This window comes from Aspergillus luchuensis, chromosome 6 (genome assembly GCF_016861625.1).
Source record: "Aspergillus luchuensis IFO 4308 DNA, chromosome 6, nearly complete sequence".
Taxonomy (NCBI): Eukaryota; Fungi; Ascomycota; class Eurotiomycetes; order Eurotiales; family Aspergillaceae; genus Aspergillus; species Aspergillus luchuensis.
The window spans coordinates 3,168,996-3,196,565 of record NC_054854.1 but is presented as its reverse complement, the minus strand read 5'-3'; the positions used below and the strand labels follow the sequence as shown (position 1 = coordinate 3,196,565).

The 27,570-nt window shown below is 48.9% G+C and overlaps 12 protein-coding genes and 1 non-coding gene across 13 annotated transcripts; 8 read left to right on the top strand and 5 right to left on the bottom strand.

Moving 5' to 3' along the window:
- Positions 1-274: 274 nt before the first annotated feature.
- Positions 275-2,785, top strand: AKAW2_61106A (Zn(II)2Cys6 transcription factor; the record flags this gene model as incomplete). The annotated part of the gene is made up of 7 exons (XM_041693305.1): positions 275-362; positions 473-527; positions 653-752; positions 833-1,882; positions 1,929-2,020; positions 2,067-2,362; positions 2,409-2,785. 7 exons carry the CDS (start codon positions 275-277, stop codon positions 2,783-2,785), a joined length of 2,058 nt encoding a protein of 685 aa, XP_041546604.1.
- A 426-nt stretch (positions 2,786-3,211) lies between these two features.
- On the top strand, positions 3,212-3,823 carry AKAW2_61105A (ubiquitin-like protein HUB1; the record flags this gene model as incomplete). The annotated part of the gene is made up of 1 exon (XM_041693304.1): positions 3,212-3,823. One exon carries the CDS (start codon positions 3,212-3,214, stop codon positions 3,821-3,823), a length of 612 nt encoding a protein of 203 aa, XP_041546603.1.
- Positions 3,824-4,599: 776 nt separating this feature from the next.
- AKAW2_61104S (uncharacterized protein) lies at positions 4,600-5,520 on the bottom strand (the record flags this gene model as incomplete). The annotated part of the gene is made up of 1 exon (XM_041693303.1): positions 4,600-5,520. The coding sequence occupies one exon, from the start codon at positions 5,518-5,520 to the stop codon at positions 4,600-4,602; it is 921 nt and encodes a 306-aa protein (XP_041546602.1).
- Positions 5,521-6,573: 1,053 nt separating this feature from the next.
- On the top strand, positions 6,574-7,345 carry AKAW2_61103A (uncharacterized protein; the record flags this gene model as incomplete). The annotated part of the gene is made up of 3 exons (XM_041693302.1): positions 6,574-6,938; positions 7,002-7,220; positions 7,279-7,345. 3 exons carry the CDS (start codon positions 6,574-6,576, stop codon positions 7,343-7,345), a joined length of 651 nt encoding a protein of 216 aa, XP_041546601.1.
- A 757-nt stretch (positions 7,346-8,102) lies between these two features.
- AKAW2_61102A (uncharacterized protein) lies at positions 8,103-9,406 on the top strand (the record flags this gene model as incomplete). The annotated part of the gene is made up of 4 exons (XM_041693301.1): positions 8,103-8,240; positions 8,302-8,397; positions 8,458-9,038; positions 9,148-9,406. 4 exons carry the CDS (start codon positions 8,103-8,105, stop codon positions 9,404-9,406), a joined length of 1,074 nt encoding a protein of 357 aa, XP_041546600.1.
- A 1,937-nt stretch (positions 9,407-11,343) lies between these two features.
- Positions 11,344-14,293, top strand: AKAW2_61101A (uncharacterized protein; the record flags this gene model as incomplete). The annotated part of the gene is made up of 6 exons (XM_041693299.1): positions 11,344-11,486; positions 11,549-11,576; positions 11,629-11,792; positions 11,867-12,641; positions 12,702-13,289; positions 13,343-14,293. The coding sequence occupies 6 exons, from the start codon at positions 11,344-11,346 to the stop codon at positions 14,291-14,293; spliced, it is 2,649 nt and encodes an 882-aa protein (XP_041546599.1).
- Positions 14,294-14,448: 155 nt separating this feature from the next.
- On the bottom strand, positions 14,449-15,881 carry AKAW2_61100S (SDR family oxidoreductase; the record flags this gene model as incomplete). The annotated part of the gene is made up of 5 exons (XM_041693298.1): positions 14,449-14,781; positions 14,839-15,098; positions 15,176-15,359; positions 15,433-15,715; positions 15,781-15,881. 5 exons carry the CDS (start codon positions 15,879-15,881, stop codon positions 14,449-14,451), a joined length of 1,161 nt encoding a protein of 386 aa, XP_041546598.1.
- Positions 15,882-16,953: 1,072 nt separating this feature from the next.
- AKAW2_t60029A lies at positions 16,954-17,025 on the top strand. The gene has a single exon. It is a non-coding gene; the product is annotated as a tRNA-Ala (tRNA).
- A 197-nt stretch (positions 17,026-17,222) lies between these two features.
- On the top strand, positions 17,223-17,771 carry AKAW2_61099A (uncharacterized protein; the record flags this gene model as incomplete). Its single annotated transcript, XM_041693297.1, has 1 exon — positions 17,223-17,771. The coding sequence occupies one exon, from the start codon at positions 17,223-17,225 to the stop codon at positions 17,769-17,771; it is 549 nt and encodes a 182-aa protein (XP_041546597.1).
- Positions 17,772-20,505: 2,734 nt separating this feature from the next.
- Positions 20,506-22,006, bottom strand: AKAW2_61098S (putative amino acid transporter (Mtr); the record flags this gene model as incomplete). Its single annotated transcript, XM_041693296.1, has 5 exons — positions 20,506-20,925; positions 20,975-21,366; positions 21,416-21,607; positions 21,666-21,927; positions 21,977-22,006. The coding sequence occupies 5 exons, from the start codon at positions 22,004-22,006 to the stop codon at positions 20,506-20,508; spliced, it is 1,296 nt and encodes a 431-aa protein (XP_041546596.1).
- A 1,710-nt stretch (positions 22,007-23,716) lies between these two features.
- Positions 23,717-23,980, top strand: AKAW2_61097A (uncharacterized protein; the record flags this gene model as incomplete). The annotated part of the gene is made up of 1 exon (XM_041693295.1): positions 23,717-23,980. The coding sequence occupies one exon, from the start codon at positions 23,717-23,719 to the stop codon at positions 23,978-23,980; it is 264 nt and encodes an 87-aa protein (XP_041546595.1).
- Positions 23,981-25,745: 1,765 nt separating this feature from the next.
- On the bottom strand, positions 25,746-26,570 carry AKAW2_61096S (proline--tRNA ligase; the record flags this gene model as incomplete). Its single annotated transcript, XM_041693294.1, has 1 exon — positions 25,746-26,570. The coding sequence occupies one exon, from the start codon at positions 26,568-26,570 to the stop codon at positions 25,746-25,748; it is 825 nt and encodes a 274-aa protein (XP_041546594.1).
- A 485-nt stretch (positions 26,571-27,055) lies between these two features.
- AKAW2_61095S (uncharacterized protein) lies at positions 27,056-27,472 on the bottom strand (the record flags this gene model as incomplete). Its single annotated transcript, XM_041693293.1, has 1 exon — positions 27,056-27,472. The coding sequence occupies one exon, from the start codon at positions 27,470-27,472 to the stop codon at positions 27,056-27,058; it is 417 nt and encodes a 138-aa protein (XP_041546593.1).
- Between the last annotated feature and the right edge of the window lie 98 nt (positions 27,473-27,570).

Here is a 27,570-nt window from a genome sequence, read left to right as displayed (position 1 = left end):
GACAATCTATCTTTGCCCTTAACCTTGCAGATCGTCGGGAGACGGGTGCTCACAGTGCCAGGGGATCCCCCGACGGCGAACCGATCGCGTTTGCTGCTGCTGACCTTCCGCTCCGATCGCCATCTCTTCCAAGTTCCAACTCTTCCACACCCACCACAAACCCACCCTCCCTTCAATTAGACTAAGGCAACCATCTACCCCGGACTTTCCTCTCCCCCCGTTAATCTCACCCTTCCCCTCCCTTCTCCCCGATGCATGTCCTTCGCCCCTAACCATGAAGCCCGCGAGCAAGCATTTCTGCTGCACCATCTGTCAGTGGGGTTTCACCCGCATTGACCATCTCAAACGACATCAACTCCGCCGTACGTTCCAACATTCATCGCCCTCCTTCCTGCATCTCGGCCCGCTTCGGGCTCGTGTCTGGCTCATCCTTCAATGTTCGTCCTGCGCTAACTTCAACCTTGTCCGTCAGATTCCGGTGTCCGCCCTTATTCCTGCGTTTTCTGCAACGAGTCCTTTGCGCGTTGGTTCGTGTTCTGCTCTCCCTCTCCCTCCCGCCCCTGGCCCGTCGTCGGTTTACCGACCGGCGCATGTATGTTTACCATGATCGCTCCACCCACCCACGATGCTGATGCCTTGGCTTAATCTTCAGTGATAACCTACGCGATCACTACACGGACTGTGCCAAGCGCGGCGATCAAAAGATCCCTGAGACCGGTCAAAGAGGCCGAAGGCGACATGCCTGTCAGTCGGCAAGTTCCCCCCCTGACCTCCCGCCGATCGCATACCCAGCCTATTGTGCGCCACATGGTCGCTAATTGTCGGCATCTAGTGCACATCGATGAAACTGCGCTGCGATGGTCTGAGCCCATGCAGCTCGTGTCAGAAGCGGAACCTACGGTGTAACAATGAGCGCAAGCAAACAGCCGACAACCTGGAGCTGGTCTCCGGCTCGGCTTCGGTGGAGCGTGAGAACTACGGAGCTTCCTCGGATCGCGGGTCAATCAAGTTTCTCCTCAATGGTGGTACAGACAGTTTCACCGAGGAGTTCCTCCTTCCTCCCCGCAGCGATCGCACTCGCGGCCTTGAGTACCATAATCAGAAGGGTCGGCAAGATGCTGGGCAGAGCATGCTCAACTTCCGGACAGGTGACCCGTCAGACTATGCACCCGCGTTCGTCGAGTCGGACCCGGCTTCCCTCTCGTTCTTCCAGGATACTTTTCTCGATTTCTTCAATGGTCCGTTCGGAAATGTGAACAAAATAGTCGGCGATTCCTATGCTGGTGGGGCCAATTTCCCTGCGATGGTGCCCCCGATACCAGATCCCGGCCTCGCGTTCGCCCCGCAACCTACATATGAGCCGGAAGAACCGTACGCAGCCGGATTGTATCAGGCGATTCTAGCACGGGCGTGGTCGGTCCCTCTCGATACCCAAGCGCAGGAGCGTTTGTCAACATATCTAAGCTTTTTGTTGACGCCCGCCCGCATTGACAAGTTCGTCCGAATGTACCTGGAGTACTGGCAGCCCAGCTGTGCGATGGTTCACCTTGCATCACTAAATGTGAACACCGTCGCGTTGCCCCTGCTCGCAGCGCTCGTGTTCATGGGTGCTACGTATACGACTGATGAGCAGGAGAAGCATGCTGCAAAGCAGGTGATGGATTTTGTTGAACTCTACATTTTCTCCAGCGAGACCTTCTCTCCGGAGAATGAGGTGGCTTTGGCCTTCAGTGGACGTCGAATGTTTGATGGTGGGAATAATGATTGGATTCAGTTTCAGAACCTGCAGGCCGGCTTCATCATGGTTATTGCACAGTACTGGTCGGGTAGCCCAACGGCGCGCAATCGAGCGATGGAAAACCGGTTCAGCGAAGTCATCAAGGTACTTACTATGGACTTAAGACAGGTGGCATTACTGACATGAGCAGGTTGCTCGTCGAATGAGCCTTCCCAAATGCCGCCATAACCAACACCAGGCTGTCTCGGAGTTTCAATGGATTCAGACAGAGTCTCGCATACGGTATGTGCCGGTTCCGTCTTCTAATTTACCCCGCTAACGGTAGAAGTACCATGAGCATCATTCTGCTTCTCGACTGTGCATTTTCCTTCTTCCAGAACTACCCTTGCCGTCTGTCACATCTTGAAGTCGAGTGTGATTTTCCTTGCGCCGAGTCCCTTTTCGCTCTCGAACACCCGTACTCCGATCGCAACTTCCAGGCCTCGAGGGGTATCACGATCTTGGAAGCGTTCCACAATTTATTCGAGGAAGATCCCAAGGACACGATGCCTTCCACTCCGGACTCATCTGCGTCTGGCAGTATGGCTAGTCTGACAGTACTCGACATGTTCATACTGATCCACGGTAAGTCACCCACCGATAGCACATACCGTTAAGCTAATGTATATAGTCCTGTACACCTTTATCAATTCGCACATGTCACTACTAGGTCCCATCCTCCGAAAGACTCAGAATTCTCACCCGAAGCATCTCTTCAGCTTCGATCCCCCAGAGAAGAGGCAGTCTCGGGCGATCCCAGACGACCTCATGCTAGCCCATATCCGAGTCGCACTGGCCCGATGGCGCGAGCACTGGATGACGCTCAGCAACACTCTTTCGAGCGGGGAGTGGGCGTCGATGGGCTTCTTCAAGAACGGGTACAACTTCTGGTTGGTCTCGCAACTGCTCATCACGAAGAAGAAGAGTGTGGACGTGGTGATGCAGATGGAGGTCAACTGTGAGGACAAGTTGCAGAAGCTGAAGGTTCTGCTTGATGAGAACGACTGAAGTCATCGTCTCAAATCTATCTTCCTCTATCCATGTCGATGTCGCCTTATGAAATAGGGAACTACATATGTATGGGCGCGGGCGTCTGGAGCCATGGGTCTGAGAATCATAACCCCACGGCGATTGTATTCTGTCTGTGTATTACTACATATGATGTGTATTATATTAATGTATGAAAAAATTTCAGTTGTATCTGAGACGAATCTAAATGCATACTAGTAGTGAAATGCATAATCAATATAGCTGACTCATCATCACACATAGTTAATTCAGCATCAACCCAAAACAGTACTTCCCCAAAACAGAAAGCGGTCACGATCTGCCCATCTCTGCACCCACCCGACGTCAACAACCACCCTCACCAAGCCTCAAAAAGCTTCCTTCCCTCTCCATCCCTCATCCTCACGGACACCCGTCCCACCCACCATGCCCGACTCGCCCCCGCGGCGACGCCGCTCACGCTCGCGCTCACCCCGGCGCCACCCCCCCAAAGGCCCCGGCGGATTCCGCTGGAAAGAGAAACGCGCACCTCCCCGCGACGATAACAACCCCAATCACGAAACCGACCGTCCACTTGACCGCGGCTACCGCGCGCGCTCACCTCCTCGCCGGGATAGCTACAGAGACCATACTAGCGATAGATACGGAGACAGAGACAGATACCGCCGAGACTACAGCCCCGACCGCGCCAGAGATAGGGACCGTGACCGTGATCGCGACTCAACCAAGCCCAAGAAAACCGACAGCGAAAAGAAAGAGAAGAAAGAGAAGAAGAAGAAACTCAAGCCTGCCAGCACGGAGGAAATGATCCTTGTGACGGTCAATGATCGACTGGGTAGTAAGGCTACGGTGCCGTGTTTGCCGTCGGATACGGTGGGCGATTTGAAGGTCTTGGTGGCGGCGCAGATTGGAAGGGCTCCTAGGGAGATTATGTTGAAGAGGCAGGGGGAACGCCCCTTTAAGGATTTTATTACCCTTGGTGATTATAGTATTACTAATGGGGTGCAGTTGGATTTGGAGATTGGGACGGGGGATTGATTTTTTTTTTTTTTTTTTGTTATATTTCTGAGAGGGGTTATGTGGGGGTTTGTTGTGGTTAGCAGCTGGTATTAGGTTCTCTGTGGTCATGGATGTTTCGTTCTCTGGTGATGTGGGGATCGGATTGGAGAGGAGTTGGGTGGAGTTGGGGGTTCTTCATACTATACTTACTGTGACTATGTAAAGTTGTGGAAATGTTATCATGCATCATATATCCTAAGTACCTTAGAGAGTATAACAGTATTCATACGTCAAGCTGTTTTATTGATTCGTCGATATGGGTATCAGAACGTTGCCTTAGGTATGTATTGTATGTAATGTACCGACAGGTCACTGTGACTTCGCGGGAAGTAGGGTCAGTCATACGACACCAACCACGTTTTCCAAGACTTGTTGTGGCACGGACAGCGCCACGGCTTAAATGTTATGTTGACGTCTTGCGTTCATGGTATCAATCAATCTATTGCCACTGAATATTGACATCTAGTGCGTCGTCTCAAATACCGTGATCGACCCATATCGCTCTACCTTGGTACAGACTATGGGGTCCTTCGACAAGGTTATTCCCGCTGTGGATCGACTAATTTAGTTGCTCCGCGCTGCCGTTAGCCCTAAATCGACATCATGCATTAGGAGCTAGTAATCAAAACTACTAACGCGTACACTCGATATTGTACTACATTTTGCTTTTTAAATAGCTGAATCGCACTCAGACAACAAATCAATAACACTCACACACTCAAAACCAGCAGGACCAACCCAAATCAAATCCTACCCTAAACCAGCAAAGACCCAACCACCAGCCCAACAACCCCCCACCCCATCTTCCTCCAACCCCAACCCCAAACCTTCGCAGCACCCGAAGTCTCCTTTCCATTCCCAGCAGCAGATCCAGACCCATCCCCACTCGACGAACTCCCAGATGAGTCCGAAGTTCCACTACCACTCGAAGAAGAAGAACTCGAATCATCATCACCATCACCCGAATTAACAACCTCAAACACCGCGGAATACTTCACCCTCTCCTCATCCTTAACATCCACAATAGCAAACCGATAATCATCCCCACTCTTCACACTCCCCGGCAATACACACGCCACATCCCCCGAATTGGCAATATCCGTCGTGATAGTCGTCACATTCTTCAACCCACTTCCATTCGCAGTTCCGTTGCCATCGTTCAACTCCCCCTCCATAAGATAAATACTCACCTCCGAGACATTCCTCTCCACTTCCCAAGTGATTATCGTCGTTTGACCTGTTTTGACGATCTCCCCTTGGGTAGGGTAATATGTTGTCGAGGCATTGGTGGAGGATGAGATGGTGAAGGGGGACGAGGTGTATGTCTCAGAGGAGGAAGATGGCTCTAGGACGACGATGTAGTCGGAGCCGGTGCCCACGCGCGATGGCGGCGACCAGGAGATTGAGCCTGAGTTGGAGATGTTGGTGGCGATGGTGTAAAGGTTTGTTGTTTCGTTGGTGGTTTTGGAGAGGTGGATGGATAATTTCGACGTGCTGGGTTCGGTGGTGTTCCAGGATATGACGGTTGCGGTGTTGAGGGAGATTATGGCGCCCGAGGTGGGTTCTGTTATGCTGTAGGTTGGGGTTCTGCTGCTGCTGGTTGTGGTGGCGGTGGTGAGAGTGAGGGTGGATGATAGGGTGAGGGCTGTTAGGAGGAGGGATTTGAGGGTGTGCATTTTGTTGGTGGTGGTAATTTTGGTGTAGTGTGGATTGGATAGAGTTCAATGGTGAGAATCGAAAGTCGGTAGAACATAAACTTCAGACCACCAAACGAGCGAAACAAGAAGAAATGATTGTTATTTGGGCTGTCAAGGGATAATGTTTGGTTTATCAGCCCATTCCATTCCTTGCGTTGGGGTTACCGGTAGTACTGTCATACCGGCAATAATATTATCCAGGGTGGCTGTCTGTCCGGCATGCACGAACCGACCCTATTTATATCCCAGGCAACCATCATCAATTATGGGTCTCGTTAACGTACCCGATTGGTTGTATGCAAGAGCCAGGGAAAATATCTATCCTTAGCGTGGTAACGGCCCTGTGCAGGTGCTGTATGCAGGTGCTGTAGGTAGTGGTTCCTGGTATATGATTATCCACTCGAGGGGCTAGGGTAGGACTTTGGTAAGCGGACTGTGGAGATAGGGCTATTCCAGGGGAGTACTTTTGCAGTGATCGCTTAGGCTGTCAGGTAAATTGCTTATTCTGGTTTGTTGCCTAGTGCTTTAGTGATAGTTTCTAGCGATGCGGAAACGGCTACTAGTGGTGTCATAGAGGAGGGAGTGCTTCAAGGTCTAAGCTGTGATCCTGAGAGCCCATCTAAGTGATTGATACCATTGGCTCCTTGAGTTTGGCTTTATTATACTAACCTACTTTACACCCTAGCGGGGCAAACAATGGTGCCGACAGGAAACGTTCATTGATCTAATCTAATATACTCCATGCCGGCCATCCTTCCCATATGTTACCTCACGATCTAACTCAGATCCTTACTGAGCCACTGCTTAAAGTCTTCAGCAATATCGTCCAACTAGATACTAACCCACCAAGGTTGACTCCTCTAGACGTAAAGGCCTCCTTTTTCACGCCCTTCGATCTCACATGCCCCAAATCCAATTGCAGGACTATCTTCCATGAATAACACCGTGTTGGAAATGACTCAAAGTTACACTCTCTGTCGGCAAGCGATGGCATATTACAATATCTCTGCAGATGATTCCTTGACATCCGAGATGCTTACTAACGACGTTTTCATGGAGGAATACGATCGCGTCTGTTTGCTCGATCTCTCGAAGCCGTTGCCAACTCAAGCCTTCAACACCAGCATCCCACTGGTGACCTCGATGACCGAGACGGAATCCTACTCCAGTCAATTGATAGCCACTGCAACCGCGCGACGAACGGCTTCCATGAGTTCAGCGTCTGCTACTAACAGCGCGAGCACGACGACTACTAGCAGCGTTACTCAATCTTCCGTAGCGACTTCTACGGCATCTTCGTCCGCGAACACCTCCGCAGATGGCACCTGCGGCGAGTCTACCGGGTATTCGTGCACCAACTCTCGATTTGGGAACTGCTGCAGCAAATTTGGCTACTGGTGAGTTGAACCAGACTTCGCTGAGAGTGATGACTAATTGGGTTTGCCCCCAACCACGATCAGTGGATCAACGAGCGACTACTGCGATACCAACTGTGACCCTGGATACGGCGAGTGCAAGGCTTCCTCCATAGCCAGCAGTCTGACTCCGACCTCAGCATCTACGGTGACCCCGACATCCACAGCCAACATCTCGCCTAATGGTCTGTGTGGAGCCAATAATGGAGGCTATACCTGCCTGAAATCACAATTTGGCAATTGCTGCAGCCTTTATGGTTACTGGTACGTGACTCGCCGTTCGATGCATGAGTTGAACAATGCACTAATGAGGTCGTTCCAGTGGATCGACCAGCGACTATTGTGCCTCCCAATCTTGCGATAACTCCTATGGAGAATGCTTTGCTTGAATCCAAGACTTCCAAACGCTTGTCGACCTCCCGATCCACCAATCACAGGTGACAGGCCCCGGATACTCGGATGTTTTCCTTTGTGCTAACTGCTAAGACCCTGGATAACCAGGGATGCGGACCCGCACTACTAAATTAGCAAAGACAAGAAATCAACCCAGAGCCACATCTCCCTTCTTTCGGAATGCGGATTGTCTAGACTACCAAAATTTGAGAGAAAAGCTTTGATTGGGGCCAATTGACTGGCTACCTAGCCGGAAATACCCTTCCATCGCATAATTAGTGTGAAGAAATTTATCGCTTCCCAGTCAATTGTAGCTGGCCGTAGCACCCTCCGTACCCTGCGCATCGAGCATCATGAACCATTCAGACTCTTGGTTATGCAAGACAGTACCATGGGAGCAAAAATGCGCTTCTACACCTTCCATAATCAAGTAGCTAGCTATGTTACAATTAGGTGTGGCAGGGGATTGACTGACAATTTCTGGTTCAAACTAACACAGTCGCGTGAGGCCTTTTCATATTATTTTATTTTTCGTTCTTTTCTGTCTCTGAAGCTTTCTCCAGAATGGTGGTGGGATTGGAAAAAGCGATCAAGAATGTTGCCTACACTGGAGGGTGCCTAATGCACAGTTAAGCTTCGGAACGGGCCCCACGTAGGGTTTTACCATAATGCGGTCCGTCCTGCTAATTTTCCGTCCCTGGGGTGTTTCCTAATCGTCGCTGGCCCAGTCTCTCTCCATCTTTAATTCTACAGATGCTTCAGCTTGAGCCGCTCATTCCGCCCACGGACCTTTGGCCGGGCGGCATCCCAACATGCCTTCGTGTAGAGCCTAGCCCCGTAGATTGGTTTGATACGGCTGAAATATCCAAAGGCTGGCTTCGATTTGTGCAGGTTTGGACTAGCCATATCATCTTCTTCCCATTGAAAGAGATCTATCTAACAATAATTATAGGAAGAATGGACCGAATCAGAGAGTCTGGATGACCAGCTCCAGCAACGCCGCCGCTTAATGGAACGATGGGCGTCTGCGAGTCAAGACTTCCGCGACGTAAAGTAACTCCTGTACTCTCAGTAATTCAAACCCAGCATTGATCACGGATGGCTTTAGACTTATCAAGCTCGCGTGTCACTGCCCGAAACAGCCCTCGATTATCCCCTGCCTCTGTTTACTCGAATCCGTCGTTCTCCAAAACATTTCTTCTGTATCGCCCCGGTAGATCGCGAACGTCATGCGACCAATTACACCCGGCTCGTCAAGCTATTGATCCTCCTTTACACTAGCCTACGTCGTGGAGGGAAGTCGCATCCGATGAGCTTCGAACCTGATCCATACCCACAGATTCCAGCCGTATTCCCGGACCACACCAGATCTTCACCTGCACCTGAAGCTTTGATACCACAATACTGCCTGGAATCCGCGGACTTCCGCTATATCTCGATGACGCAAACTGGAACAGTACTATTTCCACGCTTTTATAATAAGATCTTCACAGTAATTGACCAGGAAGCTTTGACCACTGGCCAGCTCATCATGCTTGAACTTCACGTGAATGGGCAGATCAAAGACTATACGCGTCTGCGCCCTTGGCATGCAGGCGAAATCATGATGTATCATAACGTCCAAGGCTGGCCCTTGGCGGAAATGATAGACTGGTCTATGCGTGCCCGTTTCCTCCCGAGGAACAATCCGTAAGCAAATTTCCTACACCTAATTCAATTCATGGACAGAATCCGAAAGTAAGTCTAGGGGATTTTGCTGATCAAACGTGACATTATCTTCATTCTCTCCTACGTACAGTCTGGATCTAGATCAGCCGCTAGTTGACATCATCGACTCGGCCCAGCAGAAACGCGAACTCGACATCCACGGATTCACACGGGAGCTCTTGACGGCACAGATTGAGGTCTTTGTGCCGGGTTATCTTGAGTTGGAAAGACAAGGGTTGGAAGTTCAGTATGATCTTGCCAATTTGATGACTGGAGATGATATTCGCGCCTATAATTATATGATTCCCCCGGGAGATCCCGCCCGGAGACAGGCGCCGTCAGGACAGTGATGAACGGGGAATTCCACTATGCAGCTTTTGTTCTCTAATACTTGTGTATTGGGGTTCGCATCTGCCAGTGGTTCATTGTTTTACCCAATTAGTCTTCCACTAGGGATCATTCGGCAGAATTATTCTTGGACTATGCACCTCTCTTCGTGATTCATGTGCTCATTTATTTTCGGAAATCTACGCAGGTCACATTAGGAGACCCACAGCCACATAACTCATGGCGATACTTGTCCTTTGTGAATGAGCGTATAGTCCACATAGTGTTGAGTCACTCGTGGGGAACAGAACAAAGAAACAAGAAAAGTATTCTGTTCATTAGTTACTAGTGGAGAGGTGTAGGTCAGTGTCTCCCAATCTATTGACGTGAGCATCAAACTAGATATCGTGTTAGTTCTTCATATTATATAATGAAAAGAGTGGACGAATGCTCTGGTTTTTCTCGCATCAAAGAGTATAGTAGCCAATGCATTTCAAACGATAGTGAGTGAAAGCACACTAGAGCTTGACGAAAAAAAATGCATTGACAAATAGCTATGTGACAAAGAAGAGATGAAACAAAATACCGATTATTTTCTCTAATGACTTCAATCTGGGAGAAAGACCACAGTCAAGAACTCAGTCCGGTAATGCTTCTCAACCCAGCGTGTCTGCTTGTCCCACATCTCCCATTCTTTCCCTTCCATACCTTCCTTGCAAGCCTCTCGCGCCTTTTTAGAAAGTAAAACGGCACGATCGTAGCACTCATGTAATGAAAAGCCCTCCCTGTCCACCACTTTGGCAGCCTTGTCCCAAATATTTTGTATGCTGTTCCATATCTCGCCTTCTTCTATGCAGTTATGTATTTCTTCCTCCTTGAACTGAATAGGACAGGGGATGTCAAATCCCATTGACTCCCAGTATATGAAGGATGATCAGTAATTACTCAAAAGAGATTGTACCCTGAAGAAAGGAAGAGAAGACTTTGAATACATGTCCACCATTATCAGACTTCCCCGCAATCGAATGATGTCGTTATCCCACGTATTGCCCATCATAGTTATTGGATCCGTCCTAATTTCTCCATAGGGATATCCAAAGACTTCCAAAAAAAAATGGGGCACCTATTATTAATCCGCAGTTGATAAAGATAGAACAGCATCGACTTGCCCATACATTCTCGGATCCGAGACTTTTCCTGTGCATCAAGATCGTCGAAGTCCTCGGGGTTTTTCAAGATAACTTCGCCATCATAGTGGACTAGCTTTGGAGGACGTCCTTGAAGCATCAGTGGTGCCATTCACTGTCCTTGCCAGTCTATGACACTAGATACTCTACCGTCTTGAATGAAGAGGTTTCCAGCGTGCAGATCTGTATGCAGAGATGGGATGCACTCAAAGCAGGTTCAGTTGGGAGAAGATGGGGTGCAACCTCGGCATACTTGTGCAGCAAGGAGAGATGACTCTCTGGGTCAGTTTGCGTTGCTGAGGGCGCTTGAGGGCAATCTTTGGATGGCAATGTTGTTGTTGCGTATTGCTGAATCCATGAGCGGAATTATGACCAGCAATCTGCAGACTAAGCGTCTGCAACTTGACTTAGAATTGGGAAGTTTATTTTGGCAAGAAGATAGAGATATCAGATTTGAGTTGTTCTGGTACTTGCGGCTCCTCATTGAAGTTATCGAGCTCCAATTCGAAACTCTGGTAAAACCTGACAACAAAGTTCTTTACCCTTAAGGGTTACAAACCGGGAATAACACCGCCACCACTTCTGCTACAGGATACGTGCAGACTGAAACCGCCACTTATTCTGCCTGGGGCATAAACATGGTACTGTAAATAGAAGGCGGTCTATTTGATTCCGTGATTCCGGCAACTTCCGTTGGTAGATCACCGCAAGACAACCTTAGAAGCGACATGGTACTTACTACCCAACAGGCTAGATTCCGACATTGAAGCCAAATGGTACGGCCAGATACAGCTACATATGAGTCACGGGGTAGCAAACGCTCTGGTGAAGGCAGTCCCCTTCGCGGTGCTGATCAGCCCAATGCGTTGCCTGACTCGAAACGCCAAAGACGGGGTAGATATGTCTCTCAGGCATGGTATGATATTATGCCTCAGGCCATCTTCGGCTTCTTCCGTTCAACTGACCCAAACCCTACAGTATGCAATGTCGCCAGCGAAAGGTCAAAGTAAGGATGCAAAAGAAGTTCGAGTATGATCCACTGCTAATTGTGAACGCAGTGTGATGGGAACTTGCCTTGTCAACCTTGCCTCCTTAGCGGGCGACGATGCTCCCAGAATGCCATCGATCTACGACGTCGAACATCTGTTAGAAATGAAATGTCTGCAAATCATGTGAGGGAATCGATGACTCGAGAAGACATTGACAGTACGGAAAATCCCGCGTTCGTCACCCCACCATCATTGAAGGGCATCTGTGTGACGCTTCTTGGAGAACTGTTTCTAATTGGAGCTTCAGTGTGAGGGGGGAGGATGTGTCGACGAGATTGGATCGTGTCGAACGACAGTTGCAGTATCTCATTAATGCTGTATGCCCTGCTTTCAATAGGCGTAACAGCATCGATGCAGGAACAGGCCCAGTGGATGGACCAGGATCGACCACCATCGAAAACGGATCCTTTACTACCTCGAAGGACAAGGCGCTTGTTCGTGATGAGGTAAACTCTTTTTCCGGTGAAACTTCCATCCGACATGTATTGGAGGAAGTTGAGGAACGCATGGGGACAACTCAAGGCCACGGTGGTCCTGCCACCAACGCTCCACATTCTCAAATTTCCACACCGACCTTGACCCCACCACCTCATCATGAGAGGGGAGAAAAGAGTCCAGAGTATAATAGCCACCTAAATATATTCCTAACATACGGTATCCAGCCTAAGCGACCGCAGTGGGATAAGTCCTTGGACATCTTTTGTACGGAAATCCATATCTTGTATCCGTTCTTACACCTACCAACACTCCGAAACAATCACGCTGCCATGTGGAATAGTCTCGCTTTGTCTTCTGAACCTGACATCCACAGATCAAAAATCTCCGAGATAGCTCTGGCTCAGCTTCTCGTATGCATTGCTATTGGACAGTGTACCGAGTCACCAAGGTTAGAGAATCGAGAAGGACGACACTCAGCAGGTTGGAGCTTATATGGAGCAGCATATGGGTTAATTGGCGACCTTCTTGACAGTTTCGGAAGCTGCCCAGATTCACTACTACTTCTACAAACACTGGCCTTGATGGTTCGTTCCAGCCCTTCCCTGGCGATATGCATGATTCACGCTTATATCGCGTTTTCGCAGGTAATCTATCTTTTTCGTCTTGATATTTTTGGAAAGGCCGAAAAGCTTCTGGCTCTTGCTATCAGCCACGCACATCACCTTGGGCTACACCGATCTAGGGTAATCCATAACTTGTCTCCTTTTCACAGTGAAATGTCTCGACGGATGTGGTGGAGTCTTTACATCTTGGATCGTCGCCTGGCTATTGAGACCGGCCACCCATTCTTGATCCAAGATATCAATGTTGACACGCCTTTACCTCGACCAGTAGAGGATGACCAGCTTTCTGATTCCCGTAATTGCCCCAATGCTGACCTAGACATTCCTCAACCGTCGGAAGCAAATGGTCCTCATATCACTTCGTTTCCCTACTTCAAAGCTATGATAACCTACTCCCAAGTTTTGGGGAAGGTCTGGGAGAGTCTCTATGGCGCTAAAAGCTTGGATCTGGCTCCCAACTATCCTCTCCGTGAGCATGTTGAGCGCCTGTTGTTCCGGGCTCAGAAAGATATCCATCAGGACTTTGCCCATCCCCACTATGGACCACGCGCAACGCAACTTGCCGAAACGCCATGGTGGCTGATAAAGCAGCAAGCGCTAATGCGAACTGTATGAAACTTAGCCCGCTTGTCTTATTGATTTTGACTTACTGATATTCCCAGCGGTGGTTATCCGTTCGCCTTCTAATACGCAGGCCCCTGTTATACGCGTCTGTTTCGCCTGACGGGACTCCTATTGACTCGTTCGAGAACGAAATGTCATGCATGCAAATTGCCAATAGCGTTATTGAAGAGGTATCTCAGTTCCCTGAGGAAAAGGCCATCTTTACTTTTCCCTTCATTCACTACCTGATTGGGGCGACAATAACCTCCCTCGGGCTCATAATGAAAGAGAATACGTTCAAGGCTGCCTATGGTGGTGCCACAGTTCATGCCGTCCGATTGCTGGAGTCTTATTGCACCAAGACTTGGGTATCTGGGAAGTTAATACGAGTTGTTTCAAGGCTGAGGCATATGGCGTCTCGGTTATGGAAAGATGACAATGTCGTGGGCTCGGGAGTCTCAGTATATAAACATTCATCTCGAGCTCCCGGGGTTCTGGATAGTAGGGCTCGACCAACAGGGATTGGCAGTGGTGAAGGTCCTTCCATGGCTCACCCAAGCCAAATACCAAGCGACCCGTTAGTGGAGGAACATGAAATCGTCGGACCACCGGATATGAACGTTTGTTCGGGTGTACGAGGCGACTCCACCTCTCAGATGCCACCTTTGTACGGGCCAGATATTACTGGGCCTTGCTTGCCTACGCAGGTTCTGTCATTCGATGGCCTGGCCAGCCTAGTTATGTCTGACTTTGACTTTGAGGAGGGCGTTCCGATTGGTACTGGATCTGGAATACATCCTACACAAGGTCCTGCATGCATACACCCCTTACCAAACGACCAGCCAGAAGGCGGTGCGTGCACCAGTCATACTACTTCGAGATCCTTGGTTATGCATAATGAACATGCTGTTGGTGAATTTGGAGATAGTGGGTTGGGGGAAATGGAATGGCTAGAAGCTTTGTTTGGCAATTATGTCAACTCTGATTTTATACATGGTCAATACACGTGATGCCTTGCAGAGACTAACAGCCGACTAAGTTTTCTCTATCTTCATCGCTCGCACGTCTATGATTGCCATGTGAGGAATCCTGGATATTTTCGCCTCCTCAATCTCAATGTCCCTTCACGAACGGGGCTGTTATTCATCAAATGCATATCCCAAGTCTAATCCGCTCGAGCCAATGAAGCGTGCGACGGCAAGACACCGGCATTCTCGAACGACCTATAAGTTTCGATCCAGGTGTCGAAAGTATTATCGTGTCGCTGCCAGCCATACTTCCTGGCCTTGTTGATGGACGAGATCGTCAACCACGACTTGCCCGTCGCCCAGTTGAAGAAACCCCAAGTGCCCCAATCAAAAGCCTCGACCTTGCCTCCGTGCTTCTGGACGACAGTCTCCCAGACTGCACGTTTATCCTTTGCCCATTCCACCATATCTATCTCATTGCTCAGGGTCTTTGCCTGGCCAGCGGCCTTTTCAAACTTGGGCTCCGGTACCTACAGAACCACACGATTAGCCTGGATGTGGCAACGCTATCAAGAAAAACACCATACCTTGACCCCGAAATATTTGGCTACATCCTGCCACATATGCTTCCACACAAAAACATCACCATTGACGTGATTGAAGACCTCATCCCTGCAGTGTTCTTGCGAGGATGCCCAGACTGTGAGATCCGCCAGGCTAGGTGCGTACGAATTATCGTCGATGGAGTTCCAGAAGTACTCATTTCCAGGGAATGTCGCTGGCTGGTTGAGCTCCCTGCATATGAGCATGTAGATGGCGATGGTCAAGGCCTCTGACATTCCGTTTGCTGTATGTTTCCAGACAGCATTAGCCTAGGTGTCTCACCACAGGGAATGGTATGGGTGAATGGGTAGATAAACCCACCATGCGGGGCAAATCCATTGATCGCATTTGGTCGGATAATATTGTACGACCAGGTATTCCTCCTCTTCTGCGTCTCCCTCAGATAATCTTCCTGGTTGTAATAGAAATTGAACCCCTGATCGTCATACCGCGGGAACGACTCCTCCAAAGGCACCTTCACTGGACCGAGATGCACCCCGTAGTACTACATTCGTCAGCATCAACTCTCACCACTGCTTCCAATTATCAACAGGAAAACTCCAGAATGAGAAACATACCTTTCCCCCAGTCTGCAAACTCACTCTCTGCAAACCAGGACACGCCGCATCCACGGCATCCAAGAAATTCCTAAACAGAGGAACATTCTTCTCCCTCAAAACCCTGAAGTCATCATCGTGCACGTACGAAGTGAAATAAGCGTGTGTCACGGGTGCACAGATATCCTTGAGCTTAGAGATGATGGTTTCCACCGATTCAAGGAAATCCACGGCGACGAATTCCACTCGTGGATCGATCCACGGTGTGGGCAGGGGACGCCTGGAGGAGACGATGATTTTGGACCTTGAGTATATAAAAACGGTGTTAGGGGGATTGTAGCTCGGCGAGAAGAGATGACGTGTGGTTACCATTCATGTTTGGGTTGGCGGATGAGATGTTCCACAATGGCGTAGCCACTGATGCCATTGGCGCCGGTTACGAAGGCGACCTTCTGGGGGAGTGGAGACATACTGTGATACTTCGGTGGTGCTTAGGTTAGGATATTGGTCGGGGGTTAGGATGGTGATTGTAGTGGTGAAAATGGGATTGGGAAGTTTGTGTCTCTTAAATGGTCGCCATGGTGGGCTTGCTATATTGGCTTGATTATGGATCAAGTCGATCCTTGCCTTCTTGCTGTGACACGGATAGTTCGGCATTTGAAATGGAGGCGCATGGTTACCTGCCTATTGACCTGCATATGGGTTGGACTGATTGCTGAATCTGTGTGACGTCTGTACCAGTTCCCTCTTGCTCAATGAAGCCGAGTCAACCTTTCATCTACCCAATCCCACAATCAGTCATCTAAGGATACTGCATCAATCAAGACATCTACACTTGCCATCGAGAATTTTGGCTTGCCTCCGGATACATCGGTCTCAAATGCCCCTCTCGGCGATGCCGATCATCTGCAGCTGTGGATCCAGTTAAGCATAGATTAACCTTCCCTGGCTCGATGGACGAGTTAGGGCTGGTGGGTGGGTGGAGCTGCAGTTCCGTCACATTGGAGTTCCGTGCTTCTTCCGTGATTGTTCCGTTGCTTTTTCCGGGTATTTTCCATAGTTCCGTGACAGACCCATGATCAGTGTTCCGGCAGCCTCAGCAGGAATGATACTCCGCTTGTACGAGATATAGACTATTTCTTTGAATTATTGGAGGTATAAAATTGATATTCACTCCTCTGGATATAAGCTGGTAGGGTGTAGCGTGATCAATTATTTTGTTTCACAGTACTACTAGTAGTACGAGTAGTCTTATCATTATCCGTCTGAAATATATATTCGCCGTACGGCAAGTAAGCTTCACTATTGAGTCGGTGATTTCAGTAGAAATAAACAGCAACAACACTGCCAATAGCCCATCATATTTTCTCTATCTGGTAAGCTGTTAGCTGGAGTGTAAGTCTCATATCATTATGTTCTGGTAGCGATGTTGAACCCCCTCGTGGCCTAATACACCGGACCGCTACAAATAAGGGCATCCGTGCAAAGAGTGCCGTAATTACCCCTCATATAGCAAAATATGTGTTGCATCTTTCATCAAATGGGGCTGTGGTTTAGTGGTATAATATTCCCTTAGCATGGGAGAGGTCCGGGGTTCGATTCCCCGCAGCTCCATTTTTTCTTTTTCTTTTTCTTTTTCCTTTACCCGTTTCCCAACCACCTCCATCTTACTGCCTACACAGAAAATACTACATACACTATACCAATCCCGTCCTAGACAAGCCATCCCTCATCACCCCCAATCCAACACACCGACCATCTACCCACCCACCTTCACCCTGTCCATCCACTACTCTCACCTCGGCACCAACATGCCCTCCCAAACAGCCTTCATCTCCGGCCCTATCAACACCGGCCCCAACGAGACCTACTTCCACACACATTACCCACCTCTCCTAACCGCCGCCATCGCCCGCAACGACTCCTTCGTCCTGGGCCCACTCCCCTACGGCGTCGACTCCGACGCCCTCTCCTTCCTTCTGCAGTACCCCGTCCCTCCGACGCGAATCACCGTATTCGTGACCTCGCAGGAAGACAGTCTCTGGGGATTGCAGTTGCGTGCGTTAGGGGTCAATGTACATGTTGTCGAGGGGAATAGTACCCGTGATCGGGACGCCGCTATGACTGCCGCCAGTACGTATGATATTTTGAGGATTAGGACGGGGAAGGAAGCGAGGGAGATGTATGGGGAGTTGTGTAGGGAGGGGTATCTGACGAATACGGAGAGGAACTGGAGGAGGCGGAGGGGTATCGGAGAGGATGAGAAGGTGGAGGCGGAGGTGGTTAATGGGGATGTTAGGGCTGGGTTAGGTGTGAAGGAGAAGAAGAGGAGGTTTCTGGGGAAGGCTTTGGGGAGGTGAGAAGTGTTGAGTGTTAGATTGGTTTGTTTATGTAGATGCTGGGGTTGTGCGTGTGGATGGGTTGGATTGGTGACACAGGGGAGATGAGGTTGTGCTACCACCTGCTAGCCCTTACTGCGAAGATTAAACCCAGTCTTGACACCATTTCTCTACATTGTCTCAGTGATCGGTCCTAGAGATGCAAATGTAGGACTGGTCAACTGAGACCATGTCGTGTCCTCCGGTGGAAGCCATCTGCCCACCCAGGAGGAGAAGGGCGGGTGCACCTTCGCACGCTCCTGCTCCAATTCCTTCTATAAAGTCCACGAAGCTAATTGGCCATGCGCCACAACCCACCCCTTCTTACATTCCCTTCCATGCATATCCATGCTGACAGTCTGACGGAACGTTCGATCTACCCAGCAGGCCATTTGGTTCACGGCTGCGGCCATGAGTCGCATAGTCACATAGCTAAAGCTATCAGTAACACCACTGGATTTTGGGATGTAAGCAAAAACCCAATCAGGTTCTCCATGCGCGAAGTATCTGATGACGTGTGGAAGAAATCGCTTCCCGCGGTATTCTTCAGCACTTTGTGCCCAGGATGCAGTGGTATCGGACCAATCGTCTATGCAATTACGTGAAACTCAATAAGTGGTGGTCTTTTCTTGCGATACGGTATTACTGAGGCGGAGAAAATGGGGGAGTTTCAACGCTTCTTACAGATTAGACCTCATGCGGGCGAGTTCAAGAGACGGATTAGTAGGGCCTACCTTGGCAAATCTACGAAGCCATGCTCGAGGGGGAGGAGGTTGTTTGCGAGAGGCCTCCATGCCTGCCTGAATAGGATATAGTAAGACATCCGGATACTGGATTCCACCTGTCTTGTCAGGCCTCTTGCAATGTTAATGGTAGTGACTGGAGCTCAAGCAGTCGCGTTATTGGTCCTTTGTCCCAAACATCAGCTAGCCGTAGGAAGCCCAGTACAATGATGTCTATATCCCAGACTTGTCAGATAGCCACGCCTGAGCTGCAACTAACTGATAGAATAATTATTATAATAGTTAATCAAGTCACGAGCGCTATGAATCTCAGAATTAACAGTTTCTTCGTGCGTGGAGCCACTAATGCTGAGATATCCTATGGCATATTAACCCCCCCGGCTTAATCTGGTATGAGTTTGCAAATAACTATAAGCTCTGATATCTGGTTAATACTGAGATAAGACTGATACCTGGCCCAGTAGAAAAAAGCCCAGAAGATCTGAAGTATAAGCTGGAGGATTTACAGTGCATGTAAGACTCTTAAGAGCCAAATGATAGAGTATTATTGTGTATTATGTATCAGCGGGTATTTGTCAACCCATCAGCGGCGGGACGTCCCATAACTGGGATTCTAAACAGTGGATGGAGTGGATGTACTCCGTAGTGGATAGAGTGGGCTTGGTGGATGTGGTGGATCGCCAGTGGATCTGGGACGAAGCTTTAGAGTTTGGGTCGCGGACGGATTACACAAGCCGCAGCGGTGTCAACTGTCAAGACCCAAGAGAAGCTGCACTGATTGGTGGGCCTGCTTGGAGACTGGTGAGGCTTGTTGTACAAGAGGGGGGGGATATGCATACGTATCTGCAAGCGGGTCAGATAACCAGGAGTTCAGCCAGGTGGGAGTGATGTGTCTGGAAGATTGGATGTTGCGTTGAAAATGCTTGACCCTGTCTTAGCCCCCGACTGGAGCCTTCCTAGTAATATCAGTATTAGGCTTATATGCAAGTATGCTTCATCTCAACCAGTAGACTTACAAAAGCGCTGTTACACGTTGTACGCATCTCGAAGAGATCGGGAAGCTCTGTTTCCACACCCAGTGTTCATCTGTGCTAGGTTGCGCAAAATCTCTATGACAAATGTTGAGTTCCAAACTTCAAGTTGTCTATCCTGCTAATCTTTACACATGCTGGAAAAGCCTGAAGAAGCAGCTTTCTGTAGGTTGTGATTTCGAATGTAACAGTTTTCTTGGAGTGAAACCGTGATAATGCCCTCGATGTGACAGCTCTCCAGTAGCATAATACCAGATAATGGCATATATAGTTTCTCAGATAGATTTTATCAGAATACATCTGAATATCGTATTTAAATCAATCCATTTATCGTATGCTGTGACACTAGATTACTTTGCAATATCACTATTATTACTGAGGCTTTTAAGTGCATCTCAAGCTCCTAGGTGTTGGAAAACTCCCCAACCATTGTCAGAGAGAACTAATATATACGACACTTTAATCACGTCCTTAGTCTAATCCGACCATGGAATTTCCCACTGCATCGGAAAGAGTGATAATTTCTTCATCAGAATGGATGCCCGGTTTTCTTCTGTCGAGAAATCGCTCTCTATCTGCTAACCAGATAGACGTGATCAATGTTGGCTTTTGGTCTGCTGGTTACCGCGTTGACATCATCTGCATTACACGAGACTATCATTTCCGTACTTGGTTTAATCTGCTCGTACCATGTAGGCCATACACTACATTCTCACCCATCTTTGTTCAAAACTGAGACTAAGGCTCTGTGCGGAAAGGCCATTCAATATTAATTGCACCCAATGTCACAGTCACCAGACCTTTTGCGCTCATACAGTCAACAGTTAATTCTGGAGAGGCTCAGTACGTGATACAGGAGACCTGCTTCAGATCATTTCGTACTCATGATCCTCACTATAACAATCCCGAAGATAGGCACGCAAAGGGTTGAATCGATCTCGCTCAGGAACTTGAGTTGTCCGCGCAGCTCCACGCAGACGTGCCGCCAGATTCACGGTAAGACTTGACAATGGCGAGAATGCAGCTATAGGTTCCACCAATCATTAGGTACGTGCCGGCGAGTATGGTAAAGACACTCCATAACGAACCGATCAACCAGCGCCGATTGTGGTCTCTCGAACTGGAAGACCAGTTGTCAAACAACCACATCATTCCCATGGTCTGGATGGTCAAAAAAGTCCCGAATAGGGCACCTACAAGGGACACTAAATCATCAAACACCGGGACACTACTGGCGATGATATAAGCCACTATGGTGATAGTGAGGGTTGACCCAATCCATGTGATCCAGTGGATCAGAGTGTTGGCAGTGAGATGTGGTGACCCTCGCAGAATGCGGACAAAGACGTACTTGGCAGGGAGCTTGGAGAGTGTCAGCGAACACCCGTTATGATCAAAGAGGTATACCCACGTGTGTCCACAATATGGCGGTCACAAACAGTCCAGGCAGAGCCACACCATACGAAACCTTCTTTATGGTCGGCCCGGCTGAGCCCAATGCTGGCGAGGTAACATAGGTGCCACAGTAATAGTAGATTACGACACCAATAGTAATATATGTCACGGATATAAGGGTCTGGCATGTAACGAGGGCCTTCGTATACTGGCGCGGGTCACGCATCTCGGAGACAATGGGGAAGAAGGCCGGGGTACCTGCATACGCAAATATGATAGTTGAAATAGCCTTCTGCGCTTCGGCAAAAGATGGGCGATTGAAGAGCTTATAGTCTGACTGCCACGCTCCTTGCTTGGGGGCTGCTGCGGGCCGGTCCTGTACGCCGACAGCAATCGTGACGATGAAAGCTGTCTCAAAAGTCAGAGAAATCAGATGATATGCCCTTGAAAGACATACCAGATATAATAATGCTTGCTGCACCAGCCCACGCAAGAGGACTAATGCGGCTAAGGGTCCGGATGCTCGCAAAGGCAAAGGTCACAAGAGCCGCGATAACCACAAAGATCGCAGTGCAGATGGCATTATTCGATAGTGCATTGAATGCAATGGAGATACTAAGCATGGCAGAACCCGAGATAAAGGTGAGGACTGATGGGAAGTATTAGTAACGCATTGACGAAGGATAGGTAAGCTGGGACAGACATACAAAGACAAAGGGCTACAGCAAAGATTTCACGGCCAATGGGGCCAAACAGCATTTCACCAACATCGTCAATACCGTAGACATGACGGTGACGCATCTTGAAGACGCCGACAATGTAGTCGGACCAAGTAGCGATACCGCCAATTACAAGCAACAGCATAACGCCAGGGATCAATCCCACCGAGCTCAAAACCGATGGAATTCCCAGAACGCCAAGGCCGATCTGGGCTTTGGGCATCAGCACTGCAGTCCCTATCCATCCTAACTGGAGTTAAATCAGCGACTATCCTTGTAAGCTGGGGTAGAATGCGAACATTACGGTAGTTGGGCCCATTGTCACCCATGTCACCAAATACATCATCATCATCACCGTGACCATGTTTTCCTGCATCAAATATCTCTCCTATTTGTGGAGGCATATGGTCAATCTCAGGGTTATTACTAGTTTGCTTTGACTTTAGCATGGCCAGAAAGGTTCAATGGAAGTATGCTGGCAGTATATTTTGAGTCGAGTACTAAATAAACTGGACCAGTCCCGTAATATCATGCGCCTTATAAATATCCAACTCTTTCCCGCAGGCTTAGTGAAGTCACTAGACCATTTCCCCGCACCAGATGACGAAGATAAGCCGGTAGCGTATCAGAGATGGGGAGAAAGCTGTCAGAAAAGGTCCCGGCTTAGATCCGGACAAGGACTTGCATGTTTCACTGGCGCGGACCCGGACCGAATGATCACGCGTCGAGTATTATCATCGCCTGTGACGATCTCGGCGACGAGCTGGTGCCATCAGGTTGCTGTGGGTTGGTGCGTCAAGGAATCTAAAGAGACAAACCGCATTAGGTGCCAGATCAGATATTAGTTAAGTACTATGCTTCCAACAAGCGTCCTTTAGATACTTCAAGTGATGTGTGAACATATCACAAGGGCCGCAAAACGGAGTTGCGCATTGGAACGCTGCACGGGCCCAGAAAAATCACTTCCTGTGGGATTGCGTTGCAAACGTCACGATCGTGACCAAGTGTAGCACTCAATATGCAGTAGGCTTCGAAAGGGTAGAGCCAACCACGATACCAAGCAATTCCGAGGCTTACGAACAACCATAGGTATTAGAGGACTCCGATAAGAAAGCAAACCCACATCCTGCATGTACAGGCCTTTGGTGTTACCGGCCCCCTGCGTTTCAAGCTATGACGACTAGATACTCATCACGTATGACCGTCCGGAGCGGCAGAGCGAGCACTGAGGCCTTTCCCAGTGCAACTGTCCTGCTGATTGATGTTCTTAAGCGAGTTTTAGACATATCTCATACATACCGCTTCTGCCACCTTCATACTCACCTGTCTGAAAGGGACTTGTCCAACATAAACTTCTCCAACTTACCGTACTTCTCAGAATTACAATCTATATCACCAAGGGTTTCTGCAACAGGCACCCTAGGTACTCCCCTAGGCACTCTACATCTACATCCTTAGATTGCATGTGATTAGATCAGCTCAAGCATTATCTTACACACGAAAAGAATAACACACGTTTGATCTCCTTCTTTGACTACGTTAAAATTTGGCTCCTGCGCCCGATAGATTCAAGCGCCCGACGCTCTAGCAAGAGCGAATGGTGTAATTCCTATACCTTGCTTTAGCAACTTCATTTCAAGGTATACCTCAAAGCTATGGGTTAGGTTCTATACGTTTATTATTCAATGAACCCAGACGCCCGAGACGTTGATGAAGCGTGCTCGAAAAGGTCTTAGTCTGTGAGTGGCTACCGACTCCTGCCCCAGTCACGGCGGCGCTCCGATATCGCTTGCTTTAGTCGGTTCGGTTCCGACTATCACAGCGAAGATATCGGGGCTTGGTCCCGGCCTAAACTTATCCAATCCCTCAGTTCACTAGTATGATTTATCCAGGCAGCATAAATTGTGATACATATCATGTAACGCGGTGATTAATTCCGGGCAGGGAAACCCGCTACATACAGGCCTAAAGAATCTCTACATCAATCATATCGATAAGACTAGATTGACCCACTGGTTTATTTTTCTTCAACTGACACCATGCAAATGGATGAGGAGAGCTCCAGTGGAGGAAAGTTGCCCCTAGCTGCGGATGCCGTTGCGGCTTCGGTCGCCGCCACAGTGGTTACCCCAGTGGTCACCATCATGGACAGGTTCGTCGTAATCAAGCTTCAACAACACTGCGATTATAACACTTCCCAGAATTGTAGTGGAGAGGTCCTGAGTCAAGAGGCCCTTTTTCGTATCTGTTCGGTCACATCTGAGAGATGTAATCAGAAGACCAAGACGCTTCGTCACCTCTGAAATATTGGATGCTATCCGCAGAAACTTTCTGTCAGCAGCCCTAACGCGGATGGCTCGTATTATACCTGCATTTGGCCTTGGTACTCTTGCCAGCAATCAACTGAGAGATACTCTAGATTGTACGATAGAATACGAGACATAATCCTGTAGCTTCCAATAGACGGAATGTCATATATGGACGAACGGTGGTGATTTAGTCTGTTTAATTGAAAATTTAGCACTGCCTGTGCCATTAATGTTGGTCTTGGATAGTATCTACAATTCAACGCCCATACGCCCCATCACACAGCTATCTGCCTGAAAATGCCGATAAGTGACAGTATACCGCAAATTATAGTGTTTTAAGAATTTAGAGGTAAGGGGAAAAGAATAGCCATAGAGAAAGGCCTTTAGGTAGTATGCAATATGCTTGTGGACACCGGTTCTAGTGAGAGTAAAATACGTGGTCGATCGTCTTCTTCCACGAATAGAGTGTTCTTCCTCATCAGGATTGCTGGTATTAAGTGAGCGAGCCTCGGGTGGCCGTACTACAATTCCTCATCGGACAGGAAACCGACTGAAGCTGGCGTCGTCGTGGGGAGGTCTAGCCACAACACCAGATGGCACTGCAGGGTTAGACAGCCTACTTCGCTATTCTCAATCTAGGACACTCGAGAAAGTATTTGTCGAAGGCACAATGCCAAGTCCGAAGCCAGCTCGGATGATATTTGCCCCTCGGAATGAAACCCTTTGCGAATATAGGAAGAAGTGTGGGATCAGATATCCGAACTTATCGATGCGTCGGTTGGGACTACATAAGCCGTTGACATGCGGAGTAACTGCATCAACACTGAGATATGATAATCTATAGCCCCCGCAAACCAACATGCATATCTCGTATCTGCCCGAATCAATGCTCGGGCCTGTCCCGTCGTATCTGTGTCGGATGTCGCCATCCGACAGCCTATCAGTCCGCAGATATGAAGATTATCGGTGAGACAAATGTTTACGATGATCCTTTCGGAGGCCTCCCTGGAACTAAGACTGGTTAGATTTCGGAAGATGATGTGGACGAAGTGTTTGGTGCGTATGATGAGCCATACACTCTGGATATGGTAGTTGCTATACTTGCACTTCAGGACGGTATCATTCACGCGTTGAAATACGAAGAAAACATGTGATTGTGATCTGGATCATATGAGTGAACAGTAGTGATTGGTATACTGAAAATGATATATGAATTTGGTTGGTGTACATCTTCATCTCATCACTTAGTCATACTATGTCGATGTGAAGCTGGGTGCATTAAGAAGCTGCGAGACGAGAGATTGTGCAATCATGGAGGCAGACGACACCAACATGTGTATGAAATTGTGATGGTGTCAGGCACAACGGCGACCGAGCACCAGGCTGCAAGGGGAAGGCCCCGATCAACCTGACTGAACGAGAAGCATTTTCGCATGCATGCCGCTGAGGAGCTTACAATAGAGCACGCTGAAAATACTGGTCGCCTGTTAAATAGAACTACTAGGGGCTTTTTTCTCAAACATAAGGTGGCAGTCGAGGCGCACCAGAACATGCACGACCGCAGAGACCTTCTCAGGGTGCCACTTGTGGCAACATGAAGAGCATAAGGCCACAGAGAAATACGTGAGGAATGCTAATGATATATCGGTAGCCTAATAGGTTCAAAGCGATCCCAGTTAAGTGATAATTGGCAGAATAGCAGAGATATACGCTTCGAATCTCTTCGCATCTAAGGGGTACCAAATCCCGGGCCCAGTCCCTAATATGACCGTCCAAACATGCACCATTTCTCAGCCATGCGGTCGCATCCATCTCGAAGGCATGGTGTATTGGTGTTCTTCAATTCACTGGGTTGCTTGAATGGGATACATAAGCTCTTTGCGCCCATACTTGGAGCCCTTGCATCATATTCAGTGCTGGAGTCTGCGGTTCCCTCACTCAGCTTCTTGATATTATCCTCGCAATCTTCCTGCAGGCAGAAGGGGATAAGACATAGGTGTTTGTGGTTAACCGCCGGTGCAAAATCTGCCCACTTCGTGATTATTTTGAGATTATCGCGGAATTTTGCCAGCGCCCGCGCGTACATGTCAGATTGAATGTCCTTGAGCAGCTCTGCAACCCCAGCAGCGACACTGGGAGTCGGAATGGATCCCTTACCACCGTTATCACGTCGAGCAAATGAGGATAAACCGGTATCAAGCTCCTTGGGGCCAATCTCAAGTCGAAGGGGAACTCCCTTCAGTTCCCAATGGTTGAACTTCCACCCAGGCGAATACTCTTCGCGCACATCGGTCTCCGTACGGATGCCATCATTCTGGAGGGCTTTCTGGATGTCATCAATGCACTGCAGCACGCCTTGCTTAACATCTTCGGGTGTACCGGCAGTGATGCCGACCGGCACCAAAATGACTTGCGTGGGAGCAACGCGAGGGGGTATGACCAATCCCTTATCATCGCCATGAACCATGACCATGACTCCAAGTACGCGTGTAGAATACGCCCAGGAGTTTTGCCAGACGAAGGTCTTGAGTGTCCGCTCTTCTGATCCATCTTGCCAAGGGGCCTCGACCGCGATGTCGAACATTTTGCTGAAATTCTGACCAAGGCCATGAGAAGTAGCACCTTGGATTGCTCGACCAGTAGCTGGGATGTATGCTTCCACGGTCGTTGTATAGTCTGCACCCGCGAACTTTTCCTTTTCCGTTTTGCGACCAGGAACAGTAGGGATAGCCAGGAGCTCACGGTAAAGGAAACTGTAGAGATCGAGAATCTGGAGAACCTCCTGATCGGCGCTTTGTGAGGTCAGATGAGAAGTATGGCCTTCCTGCCAGTAAAACTCCCTTGAACGTAGGAACGGCTGAGGATTCTTGAACTCCCATCGCACGACGGAGTTCCACTGATTCAAGCGTAGCGGGAGTGCACGCCAGCTCTTGATCCAGCTAGCCAGGTAGGGGTAGATGATAGTCTCCGAAGTTGGGCGAATGGCGATCTTTTTCTCAAGCTTGGTATTGCCACTACAGAGAGAGAAAGTGAGTTTGGCAGTTAGCGTATATAACGGGTGAAAATATCTTACGATTGAGTAACCCAAGCCACTTCAGCAGAGAAACCCTCAACATGATTCTGTTCCTTGTTCAACAAATCCTCTGTAACGAATAGGGGGAAACTGCAGTTGCGAACGCCCATCAGTTTGATGCGGCTGTTAAACCAGTCCTGCAGGATCTCCCAGATCTCCCAAGAGCCAGGTCTTAAGATGTAACACCCAGAGACATCGTAATAGTCAATCATCTCGCCCTTCAGAAGGACTTGCTGGTACCAGCGCGCAAAGTCCACATCTTTGGCGACGTCTATGCCACTTACAGTGGCACCTGCGGCTTTCTTCTTCTTACCCGACTTAGCCGTTGTTGGTGGGACAGCTGAAGACATGCCCGGAATAAATGCGTGACAAGGGGCACTAGCATCACAGATGACATCATCAGGGGCCTCCATTTTGCCTTTGGTGGTTCTGAAGATTGAGGATTGAGGATTGCAGCATACATAATGGCATTAAGTGGAGGGGTCGGGACTAATATACGCTGCCTGGTCGT